Source organism: Lynx rufus, unplaced genomic scaffold (assembly GCF_022079265.1).
Source record: "Lynx rufus isolate CCGP_SWC_20201006 ecotype Redwood Valley unplaced genomic scaffold, mLynRuf1.p SCAF_5, whole genome shotgun sequence".
NCBI classification, from domain to species: domain Eukaryota; kingdom Metazoa; phylum Chordata; class Mammalia; order Carnivora; family Felidae; genus Lynx; species Lynx rufus.
Window position 1 is genome coordinate 93,377,495 of NW_025814867.1, and position 27,282 is coordinate 93,404,776.

Here is a 27,282-nt window from a genome sequence, read left to right on the forward strand (position 1 = left end):
CTTCTTCATCCTACCCCTTGGTTCTATCACTGTGCTCACCTGAGGTGCCCTCAACCATGGCTACAGTAACTGCAATCCTGTCCAGCATGGCTGCCGGAAGTCTCTTCTGTGAAGGTAGCTGAGGTGGAGGGGTGGGAGTGCCGTTAAGGGTGGCCTGTTGAGCCCAGCACTCTCCAAAAAGTGGCCACTATATATGAGGTAGATGGCCCACTCCTGCAGTGGCAGGGCCATGAGTAGAAAGGGGTAACTCTGGGTGCTAAAAAAAACTTGAGACCGACACAGAAACAACTGGCCCACAAAGCTCACAGTCTGTCTACCGCCAAAGCCAATGGCTCCCCCAGGCTGCCCAATGCAGTCTTCTCTCCCTTTGAGACTACTGGTTTGTGTGAGGTAGTGAGGGAGGGGCTGTGTGGTTGGTCTAGGCCACACCCTCTGAGGAGATGCTGATAAAAAGGGAAAGCTGAGCAAGCTTCCTCAAATCATACGTAACACCCTACCCATCCCTTGCTTTGACTTAAACATTTCTGGTGAAGAACATCAGATCTTCTAGGGAGTAAAAGGAAGTTGGAAGATATATCACCCAAAGAAAAACTGAGAAACTTGCCATTATTTTGGAGACAGCAAGAAAAGAACATCTCAGAACTGGGGCCTCATCCTTTGATTTTTTTAACACAAGAGAAAAAGAGCAATTGTTCTTCAGCAGGTAAGTACATTTAATATTATCTTAACGTGGGATAGCTTGGTAGGAATAGTTACCAATAACATGACTGCTTTTTTTTTTTCTTAAGTTTACTTATTTATTTTGAGAGAGGGAGCAGGAAAGAGAGAATCCCAAGCAGGTTCCGCACTGCCAGTGCAGAGTCTGATGCAGGATTTGAACTCACAAACTGTGAGGTCATGACCTGAGCCCAAACCAAGAGTCAGACCGTTAACCAACTGAACCACCCAGGCACCCCAATCTGACTGCTTTTTAAACAAGCATACCATCACTCCTATCTCCAAGATGCATACCTATTTCCAAAGGAGCCTGCCGGGGTCTCATTCCCATAGGAGGCTGAGGCTTCCCAGCACAGTTGGAGAATCATCACCAGAATTATGGCTTATAAAATTCTGGTGAATAAATGAATCCAATCTAATCCTGGTTAAAATGGAGCATGGCTAATAAAACAAACAATCAAAGGTGGCTGGAAAATGACCTCTGGGGTGGTTCCCAAAGAGGAGGCCCAAATGTCCTCTGGGTAGCATTGGACTATGTCTGTGGTGGCAACCTCAGAAGATCACGTTGAAGCACAGCATTCTATTTCAGTTCTAAGTTTTGATATATTTACTGAAAAAAGTCAGCTTACTCACATTATAGTACATAATATAACTAAGTAATATTTGCAATATGTCTTTTCCCTTTCTACTGATATATTTTTCTATCTGAATCTGTTTTCTATCTGAATCTGTTGATTCAGATCCTCTACCCCTTTAAGACATGTCTTTGTTTTTACATATACATATATATATACATATATATATACACACATATATATATATATGTCTGTGTATATATATGTATATGTATATGTTAATGTATTGAGAAGGAAGTACTTTTGTAACTTAAGTACTGCCTTGGACAAACTATGCCCTCACCGATATTTTGTGTTTCTTGGTATGTTTTGAAGAACACCAGAACTTTGGCTAACCGATATTGACTGCCCTTGTAGTTCTCTGTGCTTTTACCCAAAGTCTTAATCATCTCCATAAACAGAGCCATTCTATGGGAGAGCTGTGGTTAGTTTGGGGAACATGTACAAGGCAGGGTTACCTCCTTGGAGTTCCCCCAACCTTTGCTTTTCCCACAAGATTGTCTGCTTTAGAAGTTTCTCAGATTAAGATCGCCGACTCATTTCAGGCAGGCAACTAGGGAGTTTTACAACCCATACTAGGCCGACCTTCCTTCCTGGGTGACTCTTTTTCCTTTCCAGGTTGTGAAAATAAACCCACAACCTTTTATATTCAGGAGTTTGGAGACCCAGGTACACCATTCATGGTGTGTTTTTGCAAACGTCACAGGAGAACCCTCTGTATGAGACGATTGAATTGTCTTCTGTTCCTGCCTTGTGCTTGCTGGGAATTACCCATGTCTAACTTGGTTTGAAATTGTTTTCATTCTCTGCCCTACGCAGCAAAAGCCATGGATCACGCAGCAAAGTGGAAAACACCACTACTGAAGCACCCATATCCCAAGCTCTTTCCGCTCTTGATGCTAGCTAGTCTTTTTTACTTCTGTTCAGGTAAGGAACTTTCAGGAACTTGACTGAGTTTGCTGCTTCAAAGTTTAGGTGGTGGTGTTTTCTGTGCTGCCCCCTTCTGTCACCCTGCAAGCTAACCTTCGGGGGCTGGATTTGGGAGGCTGTTGAGAAGAGCAGGGCTCATCCTGCTGAAGGATGGTTCTGACTTTATTTTTAAAATCCAAACAAAATATCTTCTTTCTGCTGAACAGCATACTACCTGGTTTCCCCAAAGTAAAGAGAAGAATCTGGCTTCAGCATGGTTTGCCGGTTTGCAAAGAGCCTGACATCAAAGGTCCTTAAAAGGTCTTAAAAGCTGCTAACTTAAAGCATGTCTGCACTGCAGGCATCACCCAGAATATCTAAGTGTGAGGGAAGGAGGCAGGTGGATGGGGAGAGGAGTTTGGGCACATGGATTACTGGCCCGCAGTGGTGGTCGTCGTATATTTTCTGTCCTGGGCTGGAAATTTTGCTATTTCACATGGTTGCTAAATCAAGAGAACTGTGACTTAAGTTTCACAATTTATGCATCAGATATTATATATATATTTGGCAGTTATATGACCTTTCCAACAGTTACAGTTTTCTTCTGGTAAGTTAGGGGAGCACCCTCAAGTCTCCTGGGGAGTCTAAAGAGTTTAAAAATACTTAGAAGGAAACTTATACAGGCTTCCTGGAAATATGTGTGTGTGTAGGAACCAATGAAAAGGAGAATATAAAATTAAAACCAGAGTTTTAGCAATTATAGCAGGAAAATTAGAGGCAAGTGGAAGGAGATGATCTTTGAGCTAAAGAAAAATATTTAGGAAAACACTTTGTCCTATAGCTACAGCCAGATTTCTTTGTTGCTGTACTGAGTCAACAAACAAATCCATGAACTTCTCATGCTTGAACACCTACTATGTACTTAAAAACTGTGCCTGGAAATCCTGTCCTCTAAGAGATTTGAGTGTGTTAGTTGGAGAAGGCAAAAGTAACCCACAGGCAAGTAAAGAGCAGTGAAGGGCCTGGTTCTGACTGTAAGAGCCTAAGACCAGGGCAGGCTGGGGCAGCTGGGCAGGCTTCTGGTGGAGGATGGGCGATGATGGGAGAATTCTGAGTAGGACAACAGCACAGACAAAGGCACAAAGGTAAGGATGAGTCTGGCACAAGCGGTCTTCCTTTTGTTTACTCATTTATTAATTCAACAAATGTTGAGCATCTCTTATGTACAGGAGACTTTTCTTGGTCCCGGGGACAAGTTGCGAGCAAAATTGGTGTGGCTGTTGTCTTCATGGAAGTTATAGTCATTAGGAAGAACGTGAAAATCAATCAAAGAATCACTCGAATGTATGAGCAACAAGCAATGTCTTCCTCTGCCAGGAGAGAGTGGTGAGGGAGATCTGGGTGAAGGTGGGAGAGCAGCATGTGGAGGAAACAAAGGAGCAGGAAAGTGAAAGCGGCTGGTGTTGGGGCAGGCGGAGGTAGGGACCAGATTCCATGGGGCTTGAAGGCCATGGTCAGGAATCTGAATGTTATTTAGAGCGTACTGGGAAGCCATGGAAGTGTTTTAAGGAGTTGTGACATGGTCTATACCAGTGCTGCTCACACCTCGATGATACATATCAATCACCCGGGGGCCTTGTCAAAAGCAGGAGATTTTTAGGGCAGTGAAAAGACTCAGTATGATACTGTAATGGTGGATACATGTTGTTTTATGTTTGTCAAAACCCATAGGATGTATAGTGTCAAGAATGATCCCTAAAGTGCAGACTTTGGTGATAATGTGTTAATGTGGGTTCATTGATTGTCACAAATGTACCCTCTGGCATAGGATGTTGATGGTAGGGGAAGCTGTGTGCATGGACAAGATGGAGTATACAGGAACTCTCTGTACTTTCTATTCATTTTGCTATGAACCTAAAACTGCTCTAAAATAAAGCCTGTATATTTTTTGAAAAATACAGTTTCTGCCTAGGTGGGTCAGGGAGGGGCCTGAGATTCTGCATTTTTTAACAAGCAGTCGGGTGATGCTGACACTGTTGGGCCACAGCCCTTCAGTTTGAGTAGTAAAGTTCTGAAATGACGTTACAAAAAAAAAAGGTGTTGCTAGAGCAGAAAGAATGGCTTGTAGGGCTGACAGAGGGATTGTGTGAAACCTGTCAGGAGGCTGTTACAGACAGCTTTGATGAAGAGACTGGAGTCAGAGGGAGATGGGGGAATCGGAGGGTGTGTGTGATGTAGAATCGGGGAGAGTTTGCCAGACTGTGTGCAGCTAGGAGCTGAGCATGTCCTGTGGGAGGCAAGACTGGGTGAGATTATGGAGGCCTTTGCTTCAAGGAAAGGGATTTGGCACACACCTTCCTCTCCTGGTCTGGTCCAGGAAGCTGCACTACCACCCACCCCCAGCCGTTGCTGCCCAGGACAGGTGACCTCTTTGTCCTGAAAAGGGAAGGGCCAGCTGGACTCCTCTCCACTTCTGGTTTGGTCTGTGGAGGCAAAACTAAAAGCTCATGTACTCCAGAAACTGGTATGTATGTATGTATGTATTTATTTATTTTTAAATTTTTTAAATGTTTATTTTATTTCTGAGAGAGAGACAGAGTGCAAGCAGGGGGGGGACAGAGAGAGAGGCAGACACAGAATCCAAAGCAGGCTCCAGACTCTGAGTTGTCAGCACAGAGCCTGACGCAGGACTCAAACCCACAAACCGTGAGATCATGACCTGAGCTGAAGTCAAATGCTTAACCAACTGAGAAGTTGGCACCCCCAGTTTCTGGCACCCCCAGAAACTGGTATTTATAAGGCAGAGGATCTAACACGGTCGCTTTCAGAGGGGCTGACCTTGTCAGGCAGCTTTCTCTGAGGTGGGATATCTTCAGGTAAGCACAGCTCTAAGGGGAGTGGAGAGGCCTTTGGTAGGAGTGGGCCAGGGACATAAGAAAGGTGTTGCCCGTAAGTTTATGGCATGAGGAAAACTGAGCCACAGGGAAAAGAATGCCCTCAATGCACCACAGACACTCTTCCTGTCATGTATTGTCTGAGCGCTGCTGGCCAAGGGTCCTAGAAGTCACAGTTCTTGCTGTGAGAACTCTGATATTCAATGTCCCTGAGCTTTTTAAAGATTTAAGTACTGTTTAGAGACACAAAAGGGTCAGACTTTATACAGAGTGCATAGGCTGAGTCTCAAGAGGAGAGAAAGTCAGGAGCAATGGAAAAAATCAGGTAACAAGTCTGAAATCTGTTAGCTGCTGGAGAGCAGATACTTCTCCCCCTTGTGTTCCCAGCACCAAGCCCAAGGCCAACAGGAGCCCCAGGTGTGCTGGTTCCCTTCATGAAAAGTACTTAGAAGTGTCCCCAAAGGTCACTTCCATTGGAAAGATATACACAGACCATTAGCAGTAAATCTCTAGATGGTGGGGTTATATCTATAACTTTTAGGTGTTTCTATATTTTCCATTCTTTCTAAATTTAGTGTGTTTCCTTTAGAGTTAGGGAACATCTTTACTTAAAAAGCACTCTCAAGTCCCAGTGAGCTAACATACAGCCCAACACATGGGGATTTAATCTGTTCTGCCCAGCTGTGGGCACTTGGCTCAGTCCGGATGTCAGCCAGTTACCACAGTGATCCTGGCCTGTCCTGGGTGTGATTCAATAAATCACATGCTGCACATGACAGGAAAGTTAATTAAGGAAATGAGAGAAAATTAAGTTTAAAATTTCTGTATAGTGTGTTACAATTAACTTAGCACTTTTACATCTGGGTATTATATGATTTACATCATATATCCCCGTGATAATTATGTAAAGTTTTAGTAGAGAATGTATTATGCCCCTTTTGTAGAGATTCCCAAGGAACCAATTTGTCTGAGGTTATGATTCTAATGTGCAAAAACCGATGGAGGCAGATCTCATCTCCTAATGCCTAGTCATGCATTCAGTAAATATTTATTGAGTGCCTACTTTGGGCCAGTCCCTGTTCTAGATTCTGTGGATATAATGATAAACTAAACAGATAAAGCCCCCCCACCACCACTCGTTCCCATAACCTCAGAAGTAACTGCTGCTGAAGATAAACTTGAAGAGAAGTAAATCAGGGCAAGGGACTAATGAGGAGCAGCATGGATGAGGTCTGGGAGGAGGGCACTGGTTAAAGAGAGTCAAAGAAGGGCTCCCTGACAAAGGGAAATGAGGAACTAGGCTGTGTGGATGTCTGGGGAAGGCAATGGTACACCTGTCATATGCCCACAACTGCAGAGGTATCTTCTGTGTGTTACCTCACAGAATCCTCATGCCCGCTTTGTTAGGTAAGTGTTGTTGTGCCCATCTGTAAAATAGTGAAGCAAGGTCAAAATTCAACTAGGTTTTAGGTAGTAATACTCAGATTTCAGGGACCTGACTCTCCCCTCCAGAGCCACTGAAGCACACAAAACACTTCAGAGACCTTTTAATTGTCTGCATGTAGCAGCCCTGAGTATGGAAGCTGGGTCCTGGTGGAATTTCCAAATTGCCCAGAAGATTTTTGGTTCCTCTTTTCAGTCTGGTTCTTCTTCAGCATGAGTGTGTGGTGAGAGGAGTTCACATAGGAACATTAAGGATCCCATTGATGGTTACTGACCTTTAGAGAGACACCCACACTTCTCCTCAGATGGCTGGACAAAAACTCCTTAAGAGTCATCATTGAAGGGGTGCTTGCCTGGCTCAGTCAATAGAGCACATGACTCTTGATCTCAGGGTTGTGAGTTCAAGCCCCACATTGGGCGTGGAGCCTACTTAATTAACAACCAAAAAAAAACCTTTTTTTAATTAAAAAAAAAAGTCATTAGTCAAAGTAGCTCATTTTCAGTTAAGATTCCTCTTTTTTTCATTTTTGTTATTTTTATTTTTTTATTTTAGAGAGAGGAAGAGTGAGCAAGGGAAAGGGGCAGAGGGAGAGAAAGAGAGAATCTTAAGCAGGCTCCACACTGAAGGGCTCAATCCCACGACCCTGGGATTGAACTGGGACCTGAACTGAAATCAAGAGTCAGACACTCAACTGACTGAGCCATCTATGTGCCCCTGAGATTCCTCTTTTGCTAATGTCACCACATGTAAAAATTACTTAGAAATCCTGGATTCTTTTCAGGTGGGAACAAACAGATCATAGGGAAAGACCCTATTTAGAATCTCAGATGAATGAGCTGCTTTCTGTCGTGGTATCTGTAATGGCCAATAGCAAGACCAGAATCCTATGTATCTGACGTAACCCCTGAGTGAAATGAAAGGACCACAGGATAGAAGTTGGGAGCAAGAGTTGGGGAAGGAAAGGAAAAGTCTTATAGAAGACCTGCCATGTACTAGGGACTTTTCCATTTATATCATTTAATTGAATTTAATTTTACAGTGATTCTGAGAGGTAGGTATTACATACTTTTTACTGATGAGGAATTGGATTAATCAGCAAGTGGCTGAGCTGGGACTAGAATCCAAGTCAGTAGGAATCCGTAGTTGATGCTCCTACATATCAGTTTGCTTCTGCTGTATTTTTTTAATATAAAGTTTATTTATTTATTTTGAGAGACAGAAAGAGAGAGAGTGTGCGTGCATGCATGCGGGGGAGGGGCAGAGGGAGAGCGAGAGAATCCCAAGCAGTCTCTGCACTGTCAGCACAGAGCCCAAAGTGGACCTTGAACTCACAAAGCATTATCATGACCTGAGCCCAAACCAAAAGCCAACAGACCCTTAACTGACTGAGCCACCCAGGTGCCCTCTGCTGTATCTTTCTCAAAAGAGCTCAGGTTGGGGCGCCCGGGTGGCTCAGTCGGTTGACCGTCCAGCTTTTGATCTCTGCTCAGGTCATGATCTCACGATCTTGGGGGTTCGAGTCCTACATCAGGCTCTGTGCTGACACCCTGAAGCTTGCCTGGGATTTTCTCTCTCTGCCCCACCCCCACTCATGCTGCGCACCCCCTCCCCCAAATAAATAAACATTAGACAAAAAAAGAACTCAGGTTATTTATCTATTATGTGCTCCTCTGAAGTATATCTTTTCATTTCTTCACTTTCTCAGTTATGTTCCCTAAAGCTGGGGGTGGCAGTGTTCTGTGCGATTGCCAAAAGGGGTGCCTGAGATCATTGGGAGTTTCCTCACACTGCTCTGAAGATACCCGCCATTAAAAAATTTACTTCCTAATGCTGTGGGGGGCCCACGTCCAATCTGATGAAGGCCTAAAGAACAGCTGTTGAGGTAGAGAGGTGCTCGTGCTCCATGATCATGCTATCTAAGAAGAGAGAAGGACTGGAGACTGGATCCTTTGATAGGGGCCTCCCCAGGGGATGCCATGTGGCTCTGGGGGATATGGGACATGATAGCATTGGTGGGGGAGGGAGTGGCTAGTGAAAGAGCTTGGGCTTGGGGGACTCTGCTTGTAGGTCAAGCGTAACATAGGAAGAACAGCCATGCCTTCTGAACCAAAAAAATCAGAAAATATAGTCTGCCAGGGGAGTTTGGTGCTACTGATAAACGCTTAGGAGCTAACAAAAAGGTGGAGTTTGGATACTGAAATGTTGGTATTTCTGGAATATACTGATGGGAAAATGGGCAGAATGTTTTAAATGGGACCCTCTAATAGGGTAACTGTCACATGGATTGCAGATAGCTGAAAAGATAAGGACCGGATATAGATCCATTTAGCATTGCTGAAAAGGATAAAAATAGTCTGGGGGGGGGGGGTGCACACTAAACCTTGTCTGGTGGAGATGAGGGGAGTAAATTCAGCCTGAAGTCATGAGTTCATTCCAGGCCTGGAACAAAAACGACTGTGCTTCTCAAAGCAAAAATGTTCAATGGTGGGGTCTGGCTGGGGGTGTGGGCAGTGCTGGCCTACTTAATCCTGGAACCGGGGCCTAAAGTTGGGGAAACCAATAAACAAGGAGAGTGGCCTGAAAGGTCTGGGCCAGAAAGTGTAAAACAGGGGCAGCTTCCTCTTCTGGGCTTAGTTTTCTCACCTATAAATAAGACAACCAAAATGAACTGACATGGAAGTCCTTTTAAGATCTCACAGTCCAATGATTTCCATATTCCTCATCGGGCTGAGTACATTGTGTACCCATACTTAGCATTCATATGTTAGGTTGCCTAAAGTCCTCCTTTTTCTGGGACTAGTGGACCTTCTCCCTCACTGTCCATCGACAGATGAATGGAAAAGAAAATGGAGTATATACATATGATGGAATATTATCATTATCTTATTATTCCTTAAAAAGGGAAGAGATTCTGGTACATGCTAAAACATGTATGAAACTTGAGGACACTATGCTAAGTGAAATATGCCAGTCACAAAAAGAAAATACTATATGATTCCAGTTATATGCAGTATCTAAAGTAGTCAAATTCATAGAAACAGAACATTAAGTGGTGGTTACCAAGAGGAAAAAAAAAAAAAAAAAAAAGAAATGCATACAGAGTTCCAGATTTGCAAGATGAAAAGTTCTGGAGATCTGTTTCACAACAATGTGAATATACATAATACTACTAAACTGTACACTTAAAAATGGTTAAGATGGTATAGTTTACATTATTTTATTTTTTTAGAATTTATTTATTTTTTAATTTACATCCAAGTTAGTTAGCATACGGTACAACAATAATTTCAGGAGTAGACTCCTTAAACCCCTTACCCATTTAGCCCATGCCCCCTCCAACAACCCCTCCAGTAACCCTCTGTTTGTTCTCTATATTTAAAAGTCTCTTATGTTTTGTCCCCCTCCCTGTTTTTATATTATTTTTGCTTTCCTTCCTTTATGTTCATCTGTTTTGTATCTTAAATTCCTCATATGAGTGAAGTCATATGATATTTGTCTTTATCTGACTGGCTAATTTCACTTAGCATAATACCTTCTAGTTCCATCCACAAAGTTGCAAATGGCAAGATTTCATTCTTTTTGATTGCTAAGTAATACTCCATTGTATATATAAACCACATCTTCTTTATCCATTCATCCCTCGATGGACATTTGGGCTCTTTCCATACTTTGGCTATTGTCGATAGTGCTGCTATAAACATTGGGGTGCTTGTGCCCCTTCAAAGCAGCACACCTGTATTCCTTGGTAAATACCTAGTAGTGCAGTTGCTGGGTCATAGGGTAGTTCTAGTTTTAATTTTTTGAGGAAACTCCATACTGTTTTCCAGAGTGGCTGTACCAGTTTGCATTCCCACCAGCAGTGCAAAAGAGATCCTCTTTCTCCACATCCTCACCAACATCTGTTGTTGCCTGAGTTGTTAATGTCAGCCATTCTGACAGGTGTGAGGTGGTATCTCATTGTGGTTTTGATTTGTATTTCCCTGATGATGAGTGATGTTGAGCATTTTTTCATGTGTCGGTTGGCCATCTGGATGTCTTCTTTGGAGAAGTGTCATTCATGTCTTTTGCCCATTTCTTCACTGGATTATTTGTTTTTTGGGTGTTGAGTTTGAGAAGTTCTTTGTAGATTTTGGATACTAACCCTTTATCTGATATGTCATTTGCAAATATCTTCTCCCATTCTGTCGGTCACCTTTTAGTTTTGCTGATTGTTTCCTTTGCTGTGCAGAAGCTTTTTATTTTGATGAAGTCCCAGTAGTTAATTTTTGCTTTTGTTTCCCTTGCCTCCGGAGACATGTTGAGTAAGAAGTTGCTGAGGCCAAGGTCAGAGAGGTTTTTGCCTGCTTTCTCCTTGAGGATTTTGATGGCTTCCTGTCTTATGTTTAGGTCTCTTATCCATTTTGAGTTTATTTTTGCGTATGGTGTAAGAATGTGGTCCAGGTTCATTTTTCTGCATGTTGCTGTCCAGTTTTCCCAGCACCACTTGCTGAAGAGACTGTCTTTATTCCATTGGATATTCTTTCCTGCTTTGTCAGAGATTAATTGGCCATATGTTTGTGGGTCCATTTCTGGGTTCTCTATTCTATTCCATTGATCTAAGTGTCTGTTTTTGTGTCAGTACCATACTGTCTTGATGATTACAGCTTTGTAGTAGAGGCTAAAGTCTGGGATTGTGATGCCTCCAGCTTTAGTCTTCTTCTTCAATATTACTTTGGCTATTCAGGGTCTTTTGTGGTTCCATACACATTTTATAATTGTTTATTCTAGCTCTGTGAAGAATACTGGTGTTATTTTGATGGGGATTGCTATTTTACATTTTTAAACCACAATAAAAAAAATAGCTCTGGGGACCAAAACGATCAAAATCAAACTGAGTTCTCTGATCATGCTTAGTCACTAGGTACAACACCTTGAGTTTTGTTATTGACAACTCTGAATTCCTGCTTGTGCAGGAGTCCAAATTTAATAAATACAAAATCTTTTCTTTCTGCCTCTCCTTAGGTATCATCCAGGTGAACAAGACAGTGGAAGAAGTAGCAGTACTATCCTGTGATTACAACATTTCCACCAAAGAACTGACAGAAATTCGAATCTATTGGCAAAAGGATGATGAAATGGTGTTGGCTGTCATGTCTGGCAAAGTACAAGTGTGGCCCAAGTACAAGAACCGCACATTCACTGATGTCACCGATAACCACTCCATTGTGATCATGGCTCTGCGCCTGTCAGACAATGGCAAATACACCTGTATCATTCAAAAGATTGAAAAAGGGTCTTACAAAGTGAAACACCTGACTTCGGTGATGTTATTGGTCAGAGGTCAGTGGGATTTTTCTGATTTACTATAAACTGGCAGACTGCTGATGCCCTTAAAGACATACTCCTATTGATTTAGGAGTATTGAAACATTGAAAATGTTACCAAGGAGGGATGTATCTGCATTTAGGGTTAAGTAAGTCTGTAATGTTACAATAAACCCTAAGTGATCTCTCAAGACATTCTAGAAATATTGATTAGTGTGTATTTCTTGCATTTTGACAGTCCAAATTCATGGCAGTCATCCTGAAGTGCCTTCTGAATCATAAGGGGACACATTTGATTTGATGTAGCTGTACTATTAACTGCTCTTGCTCCAGTAATATATTCTTGTGAAAGTATATTGAAAGGTATAAGAACAATGCAGGCATAAATATTTTTCAAATAGTATTTGAATGCCTATTACTATGGCTACTATATTATTTATATTTATTATTATATTTGAGGCTCACATCTAATGGTTATTCCTACAAAGTTAGACATTAGAGGATTGGATACATAATTTATGTGGCCGGGAAGAAAATTCATAAATCAAAGTCCTACTTATACGTCTATCGTGAAGGCAAGCATTTCTTGGATAGGAAGGAATCTTGCGTTTATCACAGGTGGTAGTTCTAGAGGATACTAATATAGCCTGAGCCCCTTGCTGAGAAATTACAGCCCTTGACCATTCCCTCATACTTGAAATTCAAACACATTTCTTTTTCTTCCTGGACACTTGGGCCTTTAGTGGAAACTAAACCTATTACTTAATGAAAGATAATCATTAACCTTGATAACAGATCATGTAAGTGGATCCTTGGCAAATTCTTCACTATTCTTCTCTGCAGTCTGCAGCTATTTTGAATCTTTCACTTTAGCACCCAAATCACAGTTAAAGCTTAGGAAGTGAGCCAGTTGTATAGAATTATCTTAAACCTCACTCTGTACTCCCTACTCATGAAGACAGCAATAATTATATAGGGGTGTGATTTTAGGTGTTCTTCAAAGCCCACCTTCTCCAAAATTCTAACCTGCATTGATTCTGAGAATCCCCACCATTATTGCTGCTCCTGCTTAGTTTCAGCACTTTTCCCCCTATGAGATCTCTGTTAAAAATGAAAATGTTTTACCTGGGGAGGAGGTAGCACTACAAACATATTAACCTGTATTAGTTAACGCATTGGCTATAGTCCTTCCTCTAATGGAATACCTAATGGGAAGTTGACTTAGGACTATGTACATTTTAAAAAATTTTTTTTCAATATATGAAATTTATTGTCAAATTGGTTTCCATACAACACCCAGTGCTCATCCCAAAAGGTGCATTTTGATAGAAGGATGAAGAATAAAACCCAAGAGGGAAAAGAGTCGGAGTCTCAGGGAGTGCAAGACTACAGCAGGAGACCAAGGTCAGCCAAGAAGGCAACACGAGAGTGCTAGGGGCCTCAAAAGGGCCAGGAGGGGGTGCCGTGGTAGGCACAAAAGTCAGAAAGGGGAAGACAAAAAGGGAAGCTTCACTTGCTTCATTTGACTCAGAACCAATCAATTCTGATTTTTCCATCTCAGTCAGTTAGAGCAGTGCTTCTCAAATGTTAAGGTTCCTATGAATCACTTGGAGATCTTATTAAAACGCAGAGTCGAATTCAGTAGGTCTGGGGTTGGATCTTCAATTCTGTGCCAACAGACTACCAAGTGATGCCTATATGGCTACTGTATGGTACGGTATGGCACAGTGATGCCTGTATGGTATGGACCACAGTTTGAGAAACAAGAAATTAAATAATCACTTGTTTGACAAGGGTGATCACTGTCCCACTTTGCCTAAGACTGAGAATTTTCCTCAAACGAGAGGTTTTCAGTGCCAAACCTGGGAAAATCTCAGGCTAACCAGGACAAGTTGGTTTTTCTACATTTGCCTAAGATTGCAAAATGATATTATATCAGCATAGCAGTATATAAAAGCCTCCATTAACCAGCATTTGGAGGAAATAGCTATACTAGTTAACAGATTAACTAGGATAACAGATTTTTAGCTTTCTAACATATGTGCACCTCTTCTTCCAGTAAGATATTTTTACCCTACCCATTAAGATTGGTGAAAACATGGGTTAATTCATTAAAATGAGATACAAAGGAGTAATTCTTTGATAGTTCACAGTCTTGCAAAGCCTTAAGTACTATTACTTGATATGGATCACCTCCCTGAAGCGATAGGAGATAGCTGAGGCTGTTCTAAGCCTAGCCAGACCTTGCAAAGATGGTTTTTAATAGATAGAATATTTTTAATATTCTTGTGGTTAAGTATCTCTCAGAAAAGCAGCATGCAGAAATGAACATGAATCATAATTTAGGATATGAGTTACTTGGATTTGTTATTCCAGGTTAAAACACATAACAATGATGTTATAAGAAATAAATGGAATATTCTTTTTTTTTTTTTAAGATTTTAAGTAACCTCTACACCCAACTTGGGCCTTGAACTTACAACCTCAAGATCAAGAGTTGCATGCTCCACAGACTGAGCCACCCATGTGCCCTACAAAGGGAATATTCTTGATGTCAGCTACCATTGTAATGATCTCATCTTATAAGATAAATTTAAGAAGCAGAAATGTCAAACTAAAAATGGTTCAGGAAAATGTCAAACTTAATTTAGAGACAGAGTTGATTCAAAAAAGGTGACTTCACCTCCAACCAAATGCAAGCTTTTCTTTTTCCTGGCAATTCTAATCACTTGACATAACTTCCCCTTTCTCTTATTATTCACAGTTCTGCCAGGCGGTTTGGGAAGTTTTCCCCTGAGCAACTTGATATAAACAAGGGAGCTCATCTAAGAGGGCAAATTTGAGACCCACCTAAGTCAGTCTATTAACTGATTTCCTGTGTGTCAGGCTCTGTGCTTTATAATTTATATTAATGATGTCATTTAATGCTTACAACCCTGGAAGGCACGTGTTATTATCCCCATCTTACAGATGAGCAAAGTAAAACCGAAAGTGGTTAAGCGATTGGCCCAGGGTTAAAGGGCAAAACTGGTTTTAAAGCTTGCTGTTGGATCTTGGCCAGTCTGTGCCTTAAAGGAATCTTTAGTAATCATGTATGGTTCACAGATGGTCTTTTCAAAAACCCCAACTTTCTGGAGAAGCACAGTCCTCATGAGTGGCTTCAGTTTTGCATTGTTTGTCTTGTAATAAAAGAAAATCCAAGTGGCACAATTTGTTTACATTGTGATACTTTTTTTTTTTTAAGTAGGCGTCACACCCAGCACAGAGCCCAATGCCCATGTGGAGCTTGAAATCATGACCCTGAGATCAAGACCTGAGCTGAGATCAAGAGTCGGACGCTTAATCGACTGAGCCACCCAGGCATCCCAATGATACTTTCTAAATAAACTCTTAAAAAAAAAACACAAAAAACCTGCTGTTGATTACTATTATGCTATACTACACCTCTTTGTGGAACTCCAAATTGTGAAAAGAAAACTAACTGTATGGATGGGATGAAGTATCTGGGGCTTGGTTCCCCACATTCAGGCTGAGAAGTATAAATTTCTTTAGGCCTAAGAATAAGGAAGAAAACGGGTAAAGGCGCTTTCTCCCATGTTCTCTGCAGTCATTTCACCATGCTTTGTTTTGTATATGCTTTCGTATCTCATTGGGAGTCAAATATACAAATGAAAGAGTGCCTCAAGTATCTCAGAGGAATGCTAGGAAGTCTCTTCTGTCCTTGTAACACATATCAGAACAGCAAGGGAGTCAGCAAAGTATAGTGGTTGAGATCACAGGCTCAGTGTTGTACAATTTGGACAGAGGTTTATCTTATTAAAGACTACTTTTGAAAAAGTAAGAGCATACTAAAGAAAATTTAGAGTAGTGGTTATCTCAAGTGTGGGAAATAGGGAGACAACAAAGGCGTGACCATACAACTAGATTTGCATAAGTTACAGTCAATGTGCTGGCTTTCAAGTTGGATGTGCTGGCTTTCGTGGGTGTTTTTTACAGTATTAATAAATAGATCAATAAAAGCCATCTTATCTACCTCAAATATTAGGAAGAAAGGGAAGAAAAGAAAGGCAGGAAAGGAAAAGAGAAGAAAAAGCAGGCAAGAGAAGAGAAGAGGAAGAAAAGGAAGGTTCTGGTATCAGAAAAATTTGAATTGATACCCCAGTTTTGCCACTTACTCATGATTTCTCTCAACCTCAATCTGATTATAAAATGTAAATTAGGTTAAATCATATGAAATTGCTGATATTTGGTCTTTCTTGATGTATACCTGCCTCCTAGGGTTGTTGTAGAGATGAAATGAAATAGTGTCCAGACCTAAAAAACATTAAGAGTTCAATAAATGTTGTCTATTATTTTTCTCTTCACTGCTTACAAACACAAATACTATGTCTATATCTATTCATATAAATCTACTTCTTTCTATAAGTGGTCTCCTACCTCCATCAAAAGTGATGAAGAATTGGGGTGCCTGGCTGGTTCAGTCGGAAGAGCATGTGGCTCTTGATCTCAGGGTCATGAGTTCGAGTCCCACATGGGGTGTAGAGATCTTTTAAAAAAAGTGATGAAGAATTGTTATACCCAATTCAAACCAAAGTTAATCTTTGGATCATACAGAAGTATTAATGATTTGTGGAAAGTTGTAAATTATATCTCATTTTATTATTCTTATTAAAACCAGATAATTTATTAAAAAAAAAAAACAACAACCTCACTTCTCCCACCCCACCCCCAATACATAACAATATGTACTTACATCCTTGTTCTTTCTTTAGCTGACTTCCCTGTCCCTAGTATAACTGATCTTGGAAATCCATCTCATAACATCAAAAGGATAATGTGCTTAACTTCTGGAGGTTTTCCAAAGCCTCACCTCTCCTGGCTGGAAAATGAAGAAGAATTAAATGCCATCAACACAACAGTTTCTCAAGATCCTGAAACTGAGCTCTACACTATTAGCAGTGAACTGGATTTCAATATGACAAACAACCATAGCTTCCTGTGTCTTGTCAAGTATGGAAACTTAATAGTATCACAGATCTTCAACTGGCAAAAATGTAAGTAACATTGTTCTGGGGAGTTTCTACTATGTAAAATCTAAAAAGAAAATAACTCAGCCAGATACATTGTAGAATTATGCATACTGACTTTGATAGCATTTCCTGTAGTATTTTTAGACCCACAAATGTTATGGTGACTTAAGGTCACTGTATAACGTGTGACCATAATGTTACTAGACTAATTGTTTTTAAAATAAACTTTCTAAAATTGAGACATCCAAATATCAAGTGGCCAGCTTAGGAAGTCATTGTAACAATAGTGTTGATATCGAAAGCACTAAAATTTGTCCTTCTTTGGACTTGCCATTAGGGCTTTGGTGCTTTCTTTTTGGGTACCTCCTTCCCATTGTCCCATGGTGTCAAATAATTGTCTTTTGTGGGTGAATGTGCCTTTTAAGAACTACTGGTTCATTCAGAACCAAGTCTGGTAAAGAAGGTAAATGACAAGGTACTTGAGGACAATGCCTGAAAAGAAGGTCATTTTTGCCCAAACACCATGACCAAATACTTTACCCTTCAGGTAGTAAACATACAGAATTTTCTGTCCCCAAGAGGTGAAATCATTTGAAAATATAAAATGGGAAAAGCTGGGCTTGTATCAATTTATGCATGTTAAACCCTTAGTAGGTCATTACAGAACTCAGATACTTGAAATAAGTGTCTAACTTCTATGGCTGATTATATGGAAGACCAGCAGGCCTCTCCCTCACCCCCTGAGCCCACTCCTAATTAATGTTTTGTGGATGCATAGTAATAAACAATATACTGAATCTGATATACACTGAGTGGCACATGGATACATAGTATAATATATAATGTATAGCGTGTCTTCCTCTTATCTTTACTTGTAATAGAGGAGATATTTTAGATGGTCTAGTAGCTCATTCTAGCTAATGAGCTAGATTTACTGTAGATCTTTCCTTCTTGAGGTGAACTCATTCATTATTTTTCTCAATAGGTAATGAGATAAAATTTCCTGGGAAAATTAGTTCAAATGCAAACACAATTTTGACATGTTTTTATTAATGGTCCAAGTTCATTTCTTTCAATCATCTTTTATGTGTTCTAAAAAATTTATAAAAATGAGGTTTGAATCATATAGCTTATTAATTCAGCATTACTTTTCACTTTATTAATATATCATTATTTAATCAATTTTAGGTTATTGTGATTAAGGCAGGGAGTAAGTAGTCCACAGAAGGGTAATAGCTTCAGTTATCTTATTTTGGACATTATATTTGGACTATGAATGTATATGATATTTTAGGACAGTAATTGGCAAATATTTTCAGAAAAGTAATATTTCAGTAAATATTTTAGTCTTTGCAGGTCATATGGTCTCTGGCTGGCACCAACTCAATTTTGCTCAATTTTACAGCATGGAAGCTGCCATAGACAAGACATAAATGAAGGCTATGACTGTGTTCAAACAAAAGTTTATTCTAAAAAAGAGGGAGTAGGCCAGGTTTGGCCTGTAATTTGCTAACTTACAGGAAACAGAATGTAGCCCATTCAAATAAAAGGATGGAGCTGCTATTTAAAGATGATTTAGGGGCGCCTGGGTGTCGCAGTCGGTTAAGCGTCCGACTTCAGCCAGGTCACGATCTCGCCGTCCGTGAGTTCGAGCCCCGCGTCAGGCTCTGGGCTGATGGCTCAGAGCCTGGAGCCTGTTTCCGATTCTGTGTCTCCCTCTCTCTGCCCCTCCCCCGTTCATGCTCTGTCTTTCTCTGTCCCAAAAATAAATAAACGTTGAAAAAAAAAATTTAAAAAAAAATAAATAAATAAAAAATAAAGATGATTTAGACCACCCAGCTTTATCATCTTTTCCCTAATATGCCTTCTCTCAATTCTTCCCTCAAGCTAAGGATGAACAGTATCCCTTTTCCGTCTAATGAAAAATACTAGCTCTTTACCCTCTTTGGTCTACAGTTACAACAATTAATGGAAAGATGATTAAGTACATGTGTTTGTTCATTTCTTTGTTCATTCAATCTTTATTAAGTAGTTATCAGCTATTAAGCATCTTGATAGATACTAGCCTTGATGGTCAGAGAGCTTTAGTATATCAATACTTTAAATCTCATTTATTGAACTATAGTCATCATTAAGAGTCAAAAGCAAATAATGCATTTGTGGCTGGTCAAGGGCTGACTGCATAAACAAACAAAAATTAGGCATACAGTTCATAGAAATATTATAAGTCAATGTGAGTGAAGCTTTACTATGTAAGTACCCACTCAAAAAAAATACACCCAGGGACACCTGGGTAGCTTAGTCAGTTGAGTGTCCAACTCTTGACTTTGGCTTAGGTCATGATCCCAGGGTCATAGGTTTGAGGATGCATGTCATGCTTAACACTTAGCGTGGAGCCTGCTTAAGATCCTCTCTTTCTCCCTCTGCCCCTCTCCCCTGCTCGCAAGCTCGCTCTCTCTCTAAAATAAAAAAATAAAATAAGAGTTAATTAATTTATTAGTTAAAATTTATTAAATAAATTAAAATTTATTTATTAAATTCATTAATTTATTAATGAAAAGCACACTTTTTTTTTTAATTTTTTTTTTCAACGTTTATTTATTTTTTTTGGGACAGAGAGAGACAGAACGGGGGAGGGGCAGAGAGAGAGGGAGACACAGAATTGGAAACAGGCTCCAGTCTCTCAGCCATCAGCCCAGAGCCTGACGCGGGGCTCGAACTCACGGACCGCGAGATCGTGACCTGGCTGAAGTCGGACGCTCAACCGACTGCGCCACCCAGGCGCCCCATACACACATATTTATTAATGAAACAGATTGGGTCCGTGATTCTTTGAGTCTGGATCTGCCAAATTGGTTAACCCTTGATACAGTGGAAGGCACATAGGTTTGTGGAAGGGGGTAAATCAGGGCATCCCACTCATGGTGTGTCTGATAAGCACGGGTAGATGTCTCACATAACTCTGCAGTTAGGGTTCTGAGTCTGCTCTGTGGCACATGTACTAGGTTCCTAACTGGCATCATGACAGAGCCAGTTTGCTGCGACTAGTTCCTCCTTTTTTCTCTCAAACATCCTCTTTCTAGGCTGCCTGAGGCTTGAGGATGGATGGGAAGTGGCCTTCCTTCTGAGTGGAAGCCAGGAGTGAGTCGGAATCTGAAACTTTTAGACTCCCAGGATAATAACCAGAGCCCCCTTGTCATTCTGGTCGTTTGAGGCCAATCCTGGTAATCACGCATCTTCATGCAATCTAAAGAAAACCAAAGTTCCCTAGTGTCTAAGTGGCAGGAGCACTATAATCAAATGTGCATTTTAGAATGATTACTGGGGCAGAATGTGTAGTTATTATTAGAGCCTAGGAAACCAGAAGCAAAGAGACCAAATGTAGACTACTAAGGTGGGCAAGAAGAAAAACCTGAACTAAAGCAGTTGCTGCATGAGATTTTGGGGAAAGGAACCAATTGCAGGGGTATCCTGAATACAGAATAGAAAGTCCATGGGGACCTGCTGGGAAGTGAGCACAAAAAGAAGCCTTACTCTTATTTAGGTAACTAATGGTGTTGCTGTTCACTGAGATGGGTGAATATAGGTGGAAGATATGCTTTGGAAAGAATATACTGAGTTCAGTTTAAATCAGGTGGAAATGCTAGCATCCAGCCATCTAGTTGGCAGCTGGAAATTCAAATCTGGAGTTCAGAAATGAGATCAGAAATATGATATGCAGATTTACAAATCAGATGATATTTTAAATCTTGGGTGTGGATGAGATCACCCAGGAAGACTGGGGCCAGTGAATGGGACCACAGATGGAACCATGAGAGCAACGGTATTTGAAGAACAAGAGGAGGAAGAGCCTACGAAGGAAACGGAGTCGGAACAAACAGAAGGAGAAGAAGGTGGTGTCATAGAAGTCCAAGGAGGAGGAGGCTTCAACTGGGCCACATGCTGATGAGAATAAGCTGAAGACCAACATTTACCCTCTCATTTTCATCAGAAAAATGAAAAAGCAAAAAGTTAGCAAATGTTCAACATTGATTTGTAAACTATTACAGAGAAGTCAGAAGATGAGCTGCTAATATTTCTTTTGTGTCCCTGTCCTTTCCCTAGATGCCATTCTAACTACTAAAGAATAAACAATGTAGCTACTGCTCCTCATCAGCAGGGACAGACAGCAGTCCCACATCCCTGTCTCCTCTCCACCCACATTGTTCCCTGTGTCCCCCCTGTTCTCTCTGTTCTGTGTTCTACAGCTGCTAGCTGGTTTGCAGAGCTCCCCTCCAGGATGACCCCACCTAATACCAAACCACAGCTACTCTTAGTTCTTTGCTATGCCTCTTCTATCCTTCCAGAAGCTCTAGGCTGGACGGTGAAAATTAAATGTGTATCTGAAAATAAATGCAAAAGAACTCCTGTAGCTTTAGGCAGCCACTGTGAGGTGTGTGTGTGTGTGTGTGTGTGTGTGTGTTAAGAGAATGTGCTAAGAGAAAGGGAAAAGGCATGACAGATCTAGAAAAAGAAAAATAAGGCATATCTAGAACATGATGTCAAATAATTATTAATAACACATAGTTTTATCAGCTATAAAAATGAGATATAAAGACAAGAATGCTGTTAAAGTATCTCCTTAGAATCTTTTTCATGTCAATTTAACTCAGTAAATGCAACTTCCAAAATGTCTTTTTCACATTTAATATCTGACATCTGGGTATTAGTTGCCCACAAATATGTGTCCGATCAAAGAGTTACGCAAGAAAAATGCTAGCAGCTGCACAGTGGATGAGCAGAGAAAGCAGTGAAATACTCTATAGTTGTGTCAACATAAGAGGCATAGAATATGGCAGGTGGAAACACATGAGAGCTGACACTCTTCTTTTCCCTCCACAGCAGAGCCACAGCCTTCTAATAATCAGCTCTGGATCATTATCCTGAGCTCAGTAGTAAGTGGGATTGTTGTGATCACTGCACTTACCTTAAGATGCCTAGTCCACAGTAAGTACTATCGTACTATCATTCTGACCTTGATTCCTGGAAGCCCAAACTCCATCAGTATGGGTCAGCGTCTCTCTGAGGTTTTAGCCTCGGTTATAGCCTCCTCCCGTTTTATGGAAACTCTAGTGTCTCATTTACGTGTCTCACCAAGTTCTGTTCATCCACTGGACAGACGTTTCTCGGACACCTACTATGTGCCCCGTTCTCTACTAGGCACTGGAGTTACAAGTATGAGCAATCACTCCCCTCAAGACACATTCTAGTTTAGTCCTTTTATTTTCCCCCCTAACTTTATATTTTCTTGGAGACGCTGAGGCCTGCTAACTAATTTGAAGACATTTCTGATGCAAAGTGATATTCTAATCTTTGATTTTCAATTGGAGAAAAGTCAGAATGCCAAGGTTTGGGGCTAAGACTCATCCCACAGGTAGGATAGAAAGGTCTGGTGGGCTCAAGGATGATTTTGATACAGACTGCCCAGCCTTACCCCTCTAGTTCAGGATTTCCCATTCTTAATACTACTGACATTTGGGGCTAGATAATTCTTTGTTTTAGGGTTCTGTTCTGTGCATTGTAGCATATTTAGCAGCATCTCTAGGCTCTACTTACTATATGCCAGTAGCACCCCTGCCCCAGTTGTGACAACCAAAAATGTCCCTATTACATTACAAATGTTCCAGGGAAGGTGTGGGGGGAGGGGGTGGTTAGAAATCTCCCTGGTTTAAGAACCACTGACCTAGTTCTAACCCAGCAAAGGCTTGCTGAGATATATGGGCACCATTTAAGGGAAACTAACCTATCTAAATCTTTATTGTTTGTGCTTGTTTTCAAGGACCTGCTGCAAGGTGGAGACAAAGAGAAATGGGGAGAGCGCAGAAATGGAAAAGATCTCACCTGTCTACATAGATTCTGCAGAACCACTGTATGAGCAGAGCATCTGGAGGTAGCCTCTTTAGCTCTTCTCTACTAGGGTGGAATATATGAGATACATGGATTATGAGGCACAGCGCCTTCTTCCTCTCAGCACCAAATTTAAGCTCTTTCACCTACTACTACTAACCTGAATTAAAAACCTAATTCAGGTTACTCTAAACAGGTGATTGGCATCTCTTCTCCCCACATACGACTTGCTTATTGTATAACTTCTTTCTCTGCTGTACCATTCTGCCATGTTGAAATGTCTCCCTCTTGTCAGTCAACTCAGTGTCTTTTATTACCTATAAAACACTACTTTAAGTGCATCTTGAATATTCCTGGCCCAACTCCTTGTGCTGATCATTCCTTTTCCCCTGTATCCTTCACTGATGGACACTGATTGGGGTCACTTACTGGTCACTCTGTACCACCTCAGTAACATCCTCTTTGGTCTCCCTGCCTCTTATAGAGCCATCCTACTAACCCAGTAACAGAGCTAAATTTCATAATCACTTCTCCATGTCATTTTTCCCACTTAAAAACTCAGAAGAGACCCCCCCATGCCTTGAAAAGTTTGAAGACTTTGAACTTTCCACATTTCAGTTGATCTCTTTAGTATAAACATTCTCAGTTCTTTCAACTGTTCTCCATGTAGTAGTTCCAGAAGCTTCATGTGAATACACTAAATATCAACAAATGGGAGTCCAGGACTTTAGATATGGTCTAATTCTACATACAATGAGAAAATTACTATCTGGGATCTGAAATGTTCTTTATGTTAAGGAAGCCTAACACAACATCAGCTTTTTTTGAGTCACAGTATTAACTTACATCAATTTTGTATTATCCTAAACTACCCAGTTCTTTTCAGTAAGAGAAACATTAGAATCCAAGAAACTGATACCAGATCCAGGGTGGTTGATAGCCTCCATAAACAGTTCCATTTTGACTTACGAAGTTAGGGTGAAAAAGTATAAGAAATGCGAGTCTCTCTGCTGAATCATTGTGAACTCGCAGGAAATATGGCAGATAAAAAAAAACATGTTGAAGACACCATGAAGATAGAGTCAGCCAAATCCAGGATGTGAGAAATTATAAGACAAATGACCCAATTTCTTCAACAAGTAAATGGCATAGAAAGGGGTGTTATAGATCAAAAGAAACCTGAGACATATGAATGAAAAGTAACATTTGTTTCTTGTTTACTCTGTGATTCAAACAAGCCAATTGTCAAAATACATTTTTTAGGTAATTGGAGAAAATTGAACACCATCTGTATGTTAGATGTTAATGAATTGTTTATTAATCTTGTTAGATATGATAATGCTGTAATTATGCTAACATAAGCATCACCTATGAGAAATACATACATACTCAAGCATCTGTACATAAAATGATGTGCTACCTAGGATTTAAAATTATCTGAAGAAATTAAAATTTGGGTAGGCATAGGGAAAGATGAAACAAGAATAGCAGAAAATGCATAGTTGTAAGCTAGTGAGGAGGCCCATGAATTCACTGAATCTAGTCTTCTATGCAATGTATGAACCTCTCTGAAATAGGCTGGTGCCTTTGGGCTATTAGTATGAATGTAACTTTCTATAGTGTTACTATCATTGAAGAAATAAAGATGTTTTCACAGGGGGAAAAAAAAAGAAACAAGAGTCTATGGAGTTACCTTTACAAAACAAAAGGAAATTAAACACAACACCTGAGATTTATATAATAGATTTTGTTTTACAAAAGCATTATTTCATTTTAGTCTTATAAAAATCTCTATGAGCAAGTTCTTTACATCTATTTTATAGGAAAGAAACCTGAGGCACCCTCCCACAGGCTGAGTGATTTTCCCAAGGTCGGGCAGGCAAGGAGCAAAGCCAGAATTCAAACTGGGCATTAAGCTCCGGTTCCTTTCACACCATAGCAGCCTATACACATTTCCCCACAATAGTCTCTCAGTTTCCTATCCTGTTTTCTTTACAACTTCTTTAGGATGCTCTGTCCAGGATGTCCCCCTCAGTTCTGTGATTACCTAGAGCTTCCCTGACTTCCCTTATTAACAGTCTTCTGCTCAGTTGGCTGATACCTCATATTGAAGCCATGGGTCCAGTCTTCTACATGGCCATCTTGTCCAGTTCAAGCAACAATGCCTTTGAACTGCTGTAGCAGTGCTATCTTGAGCACATCACATTCCATCCCGGGTTTATTTTCACATGCTGTGTCTTATATTCTTTACTAAATTGTAGGCTTATTGAGAACAACCATGCCTGATATGTCTGTTTGCCTCATAGGTAGAAGAGTATTGCCTTGATCAATAGTTTGGTTGTTTAATAACTGGTGCTTAATATTTGTCTGACATTTCATGTATCAGAAATTGTCAGACTTGTCCTAAATTCTCCCATAATTCAGACTTCCCTTTATATTCTTTAGCCATTAAGATTAATATCTACAATGCCCCCTCAATTTGGGAGCACCTATGTGATACAAAATATAAAATTTTAAAATGTTTTCTTCCTTTGGGGATTTAGGGTTTAAAGTATTTTATTTGTTTGTTTCCTCAGGTCCCACCTCCATCTTAGATTGACCTCTTTGAATTTCCTCAGATGGCCAGGATTATCCCACCTTGTACTTCATGTATCTGTTTTCTAGGAGCCTCTTCATTTCAGTGGCTCTGCAGAAAGTGACTAGTGGAATACAGTGGGAACATTAGTAGCTCTGGTAGGCTTGGTCAAAGAATTTAGAAACACAGAATTGCTTGAGCCTGGAAGAGACATTTGAAAATACTTGTTAATGACAAGGACATCAAGGCCCAGGAGGTGACCTGAATGATCAAGGCCAGAGCCAGAACCCAGATTTCCTGTGTCTGGTGCTCTTTTCCATCATCAGTCTGGGTCTGTGGTATTAACTGGTGTATATATACATACACACCAGTCACAACGTTTCTGGAAAAAGAATTTGTCCAATGTCAGGCCAACTTTATGGACTTGATCTGATGCAACACTGAAGGACTTTATGTTGTAAAAAGCAATCTGATGCTAATGTGTGGGTAGTATGCTGGTATGTATACCAATATGAGGATGATGGAACATTGTCTATGTGTAGCCAGTATTTCATTTTCCTTTGTGCTCTCCTCTGTTGCTCTCCCACTTCTCTATCAGGTTCTGGAGAAAGACCTATCCAAAACTAATATCCTCTGACATATAAGATGAATGACTTATACACTTCAAAACAATAGCCAGGTTGGAGAGGGATAGTCACATCCTACTGGTTCATATTGGACTGATAATCTCCTTAAATGGCTTCATGTTGTTTAACCTCATTTATAAAATATTTATGAGAAAGTTCTCATTTAAAATGAGATAGGTTTTTATTGTGTATTACTAAACAGTAAGCTATCTTTAGAAATTGAGGTAATGAAAGTAGTATTCCATAGGGCTTCCTCATATCACTAAAGTGGCTTTTCCTCCTTGGCATTTCTGATCCTTCTGAGATCAGCAGAGAATTGAAAAGTGGCAAACTGCTATTCCTGTGTTACTTACTCATGACTCCCCTTTCTCTGACGTTGCCTTCCACAACTCAGTGGACCAGGAAGTGGTCCTTGGTCCTAACTTAAGCTGGAGGAATCAGATATTCTCATTTGAAAATTTGAAGTTGGATAGCAAGTTGACCAAGTATCTCAAATATGGCTAGATTTAAAACATTTAATTTTGGTAGCTATAAAAGGACTGAATTATGCTATATAGTCTAAGAAACAGAAGTACACTTTTAAATGGTTGCTCTCAGAACAAAATCATGGAAGAAATAAAAGTAGGAGACTGACAAAAACTTTAAGCAAAGAAACAAAAAAAAGGGAGTTGCTGCATTTGGTTAAGATTAGTAATCCTTAGACATGATCAAAAGGAGACCTCAAGAAGTAGTCACAAAACAGAAGACACCTAAGAGGGCTTATTTATATTTAAAATAAGTTATATTGTTACTTATTACATTTGATAAATGTGTCAGTACTATTTTTTTCAAAAAGTGGTATTTTACCTTCATTCTGGTATTTTTGTGATATTAAAAAAAATATTTTAAAAACCAACCACTAGTTTTATAATTTCTAGTTGGGAGAATTTAATCTATATGTGTATATGAATAAAGCAATAAAGAGATTGACTAACTGCCAATTTGTCAGCAATTTATGAATAGGATAATTAAGAAAAACAGGTTTTATGGAATGTGGTGAGAACATGTAAATCGTGGTAAAAATATACTTGTGCACAGGTTCTTCTAGCCTTATAACTACTACTATTTGTTTTTCTATCATCCCCTGTGGGCCAGGGCATTGTGTTACGCTCTACATGCATCATTTCATTTAATACCCATTGTGATATGGATACTGTTTCATTTGACACAGGGGAAAACTGAGACTTAAACTAGAATGGCTTTGCTTTGGTCACATGGCTGCAA

The 27,282-nt window shown here is 40.2% G+C and overlaps 1 protein-coding gene across 1 annotated transcript; it reads left to right on the forward strand.

Annotated features, from left to right (window-relative positions):
* Positions 1 to 154: 154 nt before the first annotated feature.
* On the forward strand, positions 155 to 26,999 carry CD80 (CD80 molecule). Its single transcript, XM_047099360.1, has 7 exons — positions 155 to 703; positions 2,172 to 2,279; positions 11,601 to 11,918; positions 16,675 to 16,956; positions 21,814 to 21,918; positions 22,751 to 22,861; positions 25,395 to 26,999. Exons 2-6 carry the CDS (start codon positions 2,180 to 2,182, stop codon positions 22,822 to 22,824), a joined length of 879 nt encoding a protein of 292 aa, XP_046955316.1. The 5' UTR covers positions 155 to 703; positions 2,172 to 2,179; the 3' UTR covers positions 22,825 to 22,861; positions 25,395 to 26,999.
* The last annotated feature ends 283 nt before the right edge of the window (positions 27,000 to 27,282 follow it).

Coding starts and splice junctions, on each gene's coding strand:
- CD80 (XM_047099360.1), top strand. CDS start 2,180: ATGGATCACGCAGCAAAGTGGAAAACACCACTACTGAAGCACCCATAT. Junction 2,280..11,600: donor TCTTTTTTACTTCTGTTCAG/GTAAGGAACTTT, acceptor GCCTCTCCTTAG/GTATCATCCAGGTGAACAAG. Junction 16,957..21,813: donor GATCTTCAACTGGCAAAAAT/GTAAGTAACATT, acceptor TTCCCTCCACAG/CAGAGCCACAGCCTTCTAAT.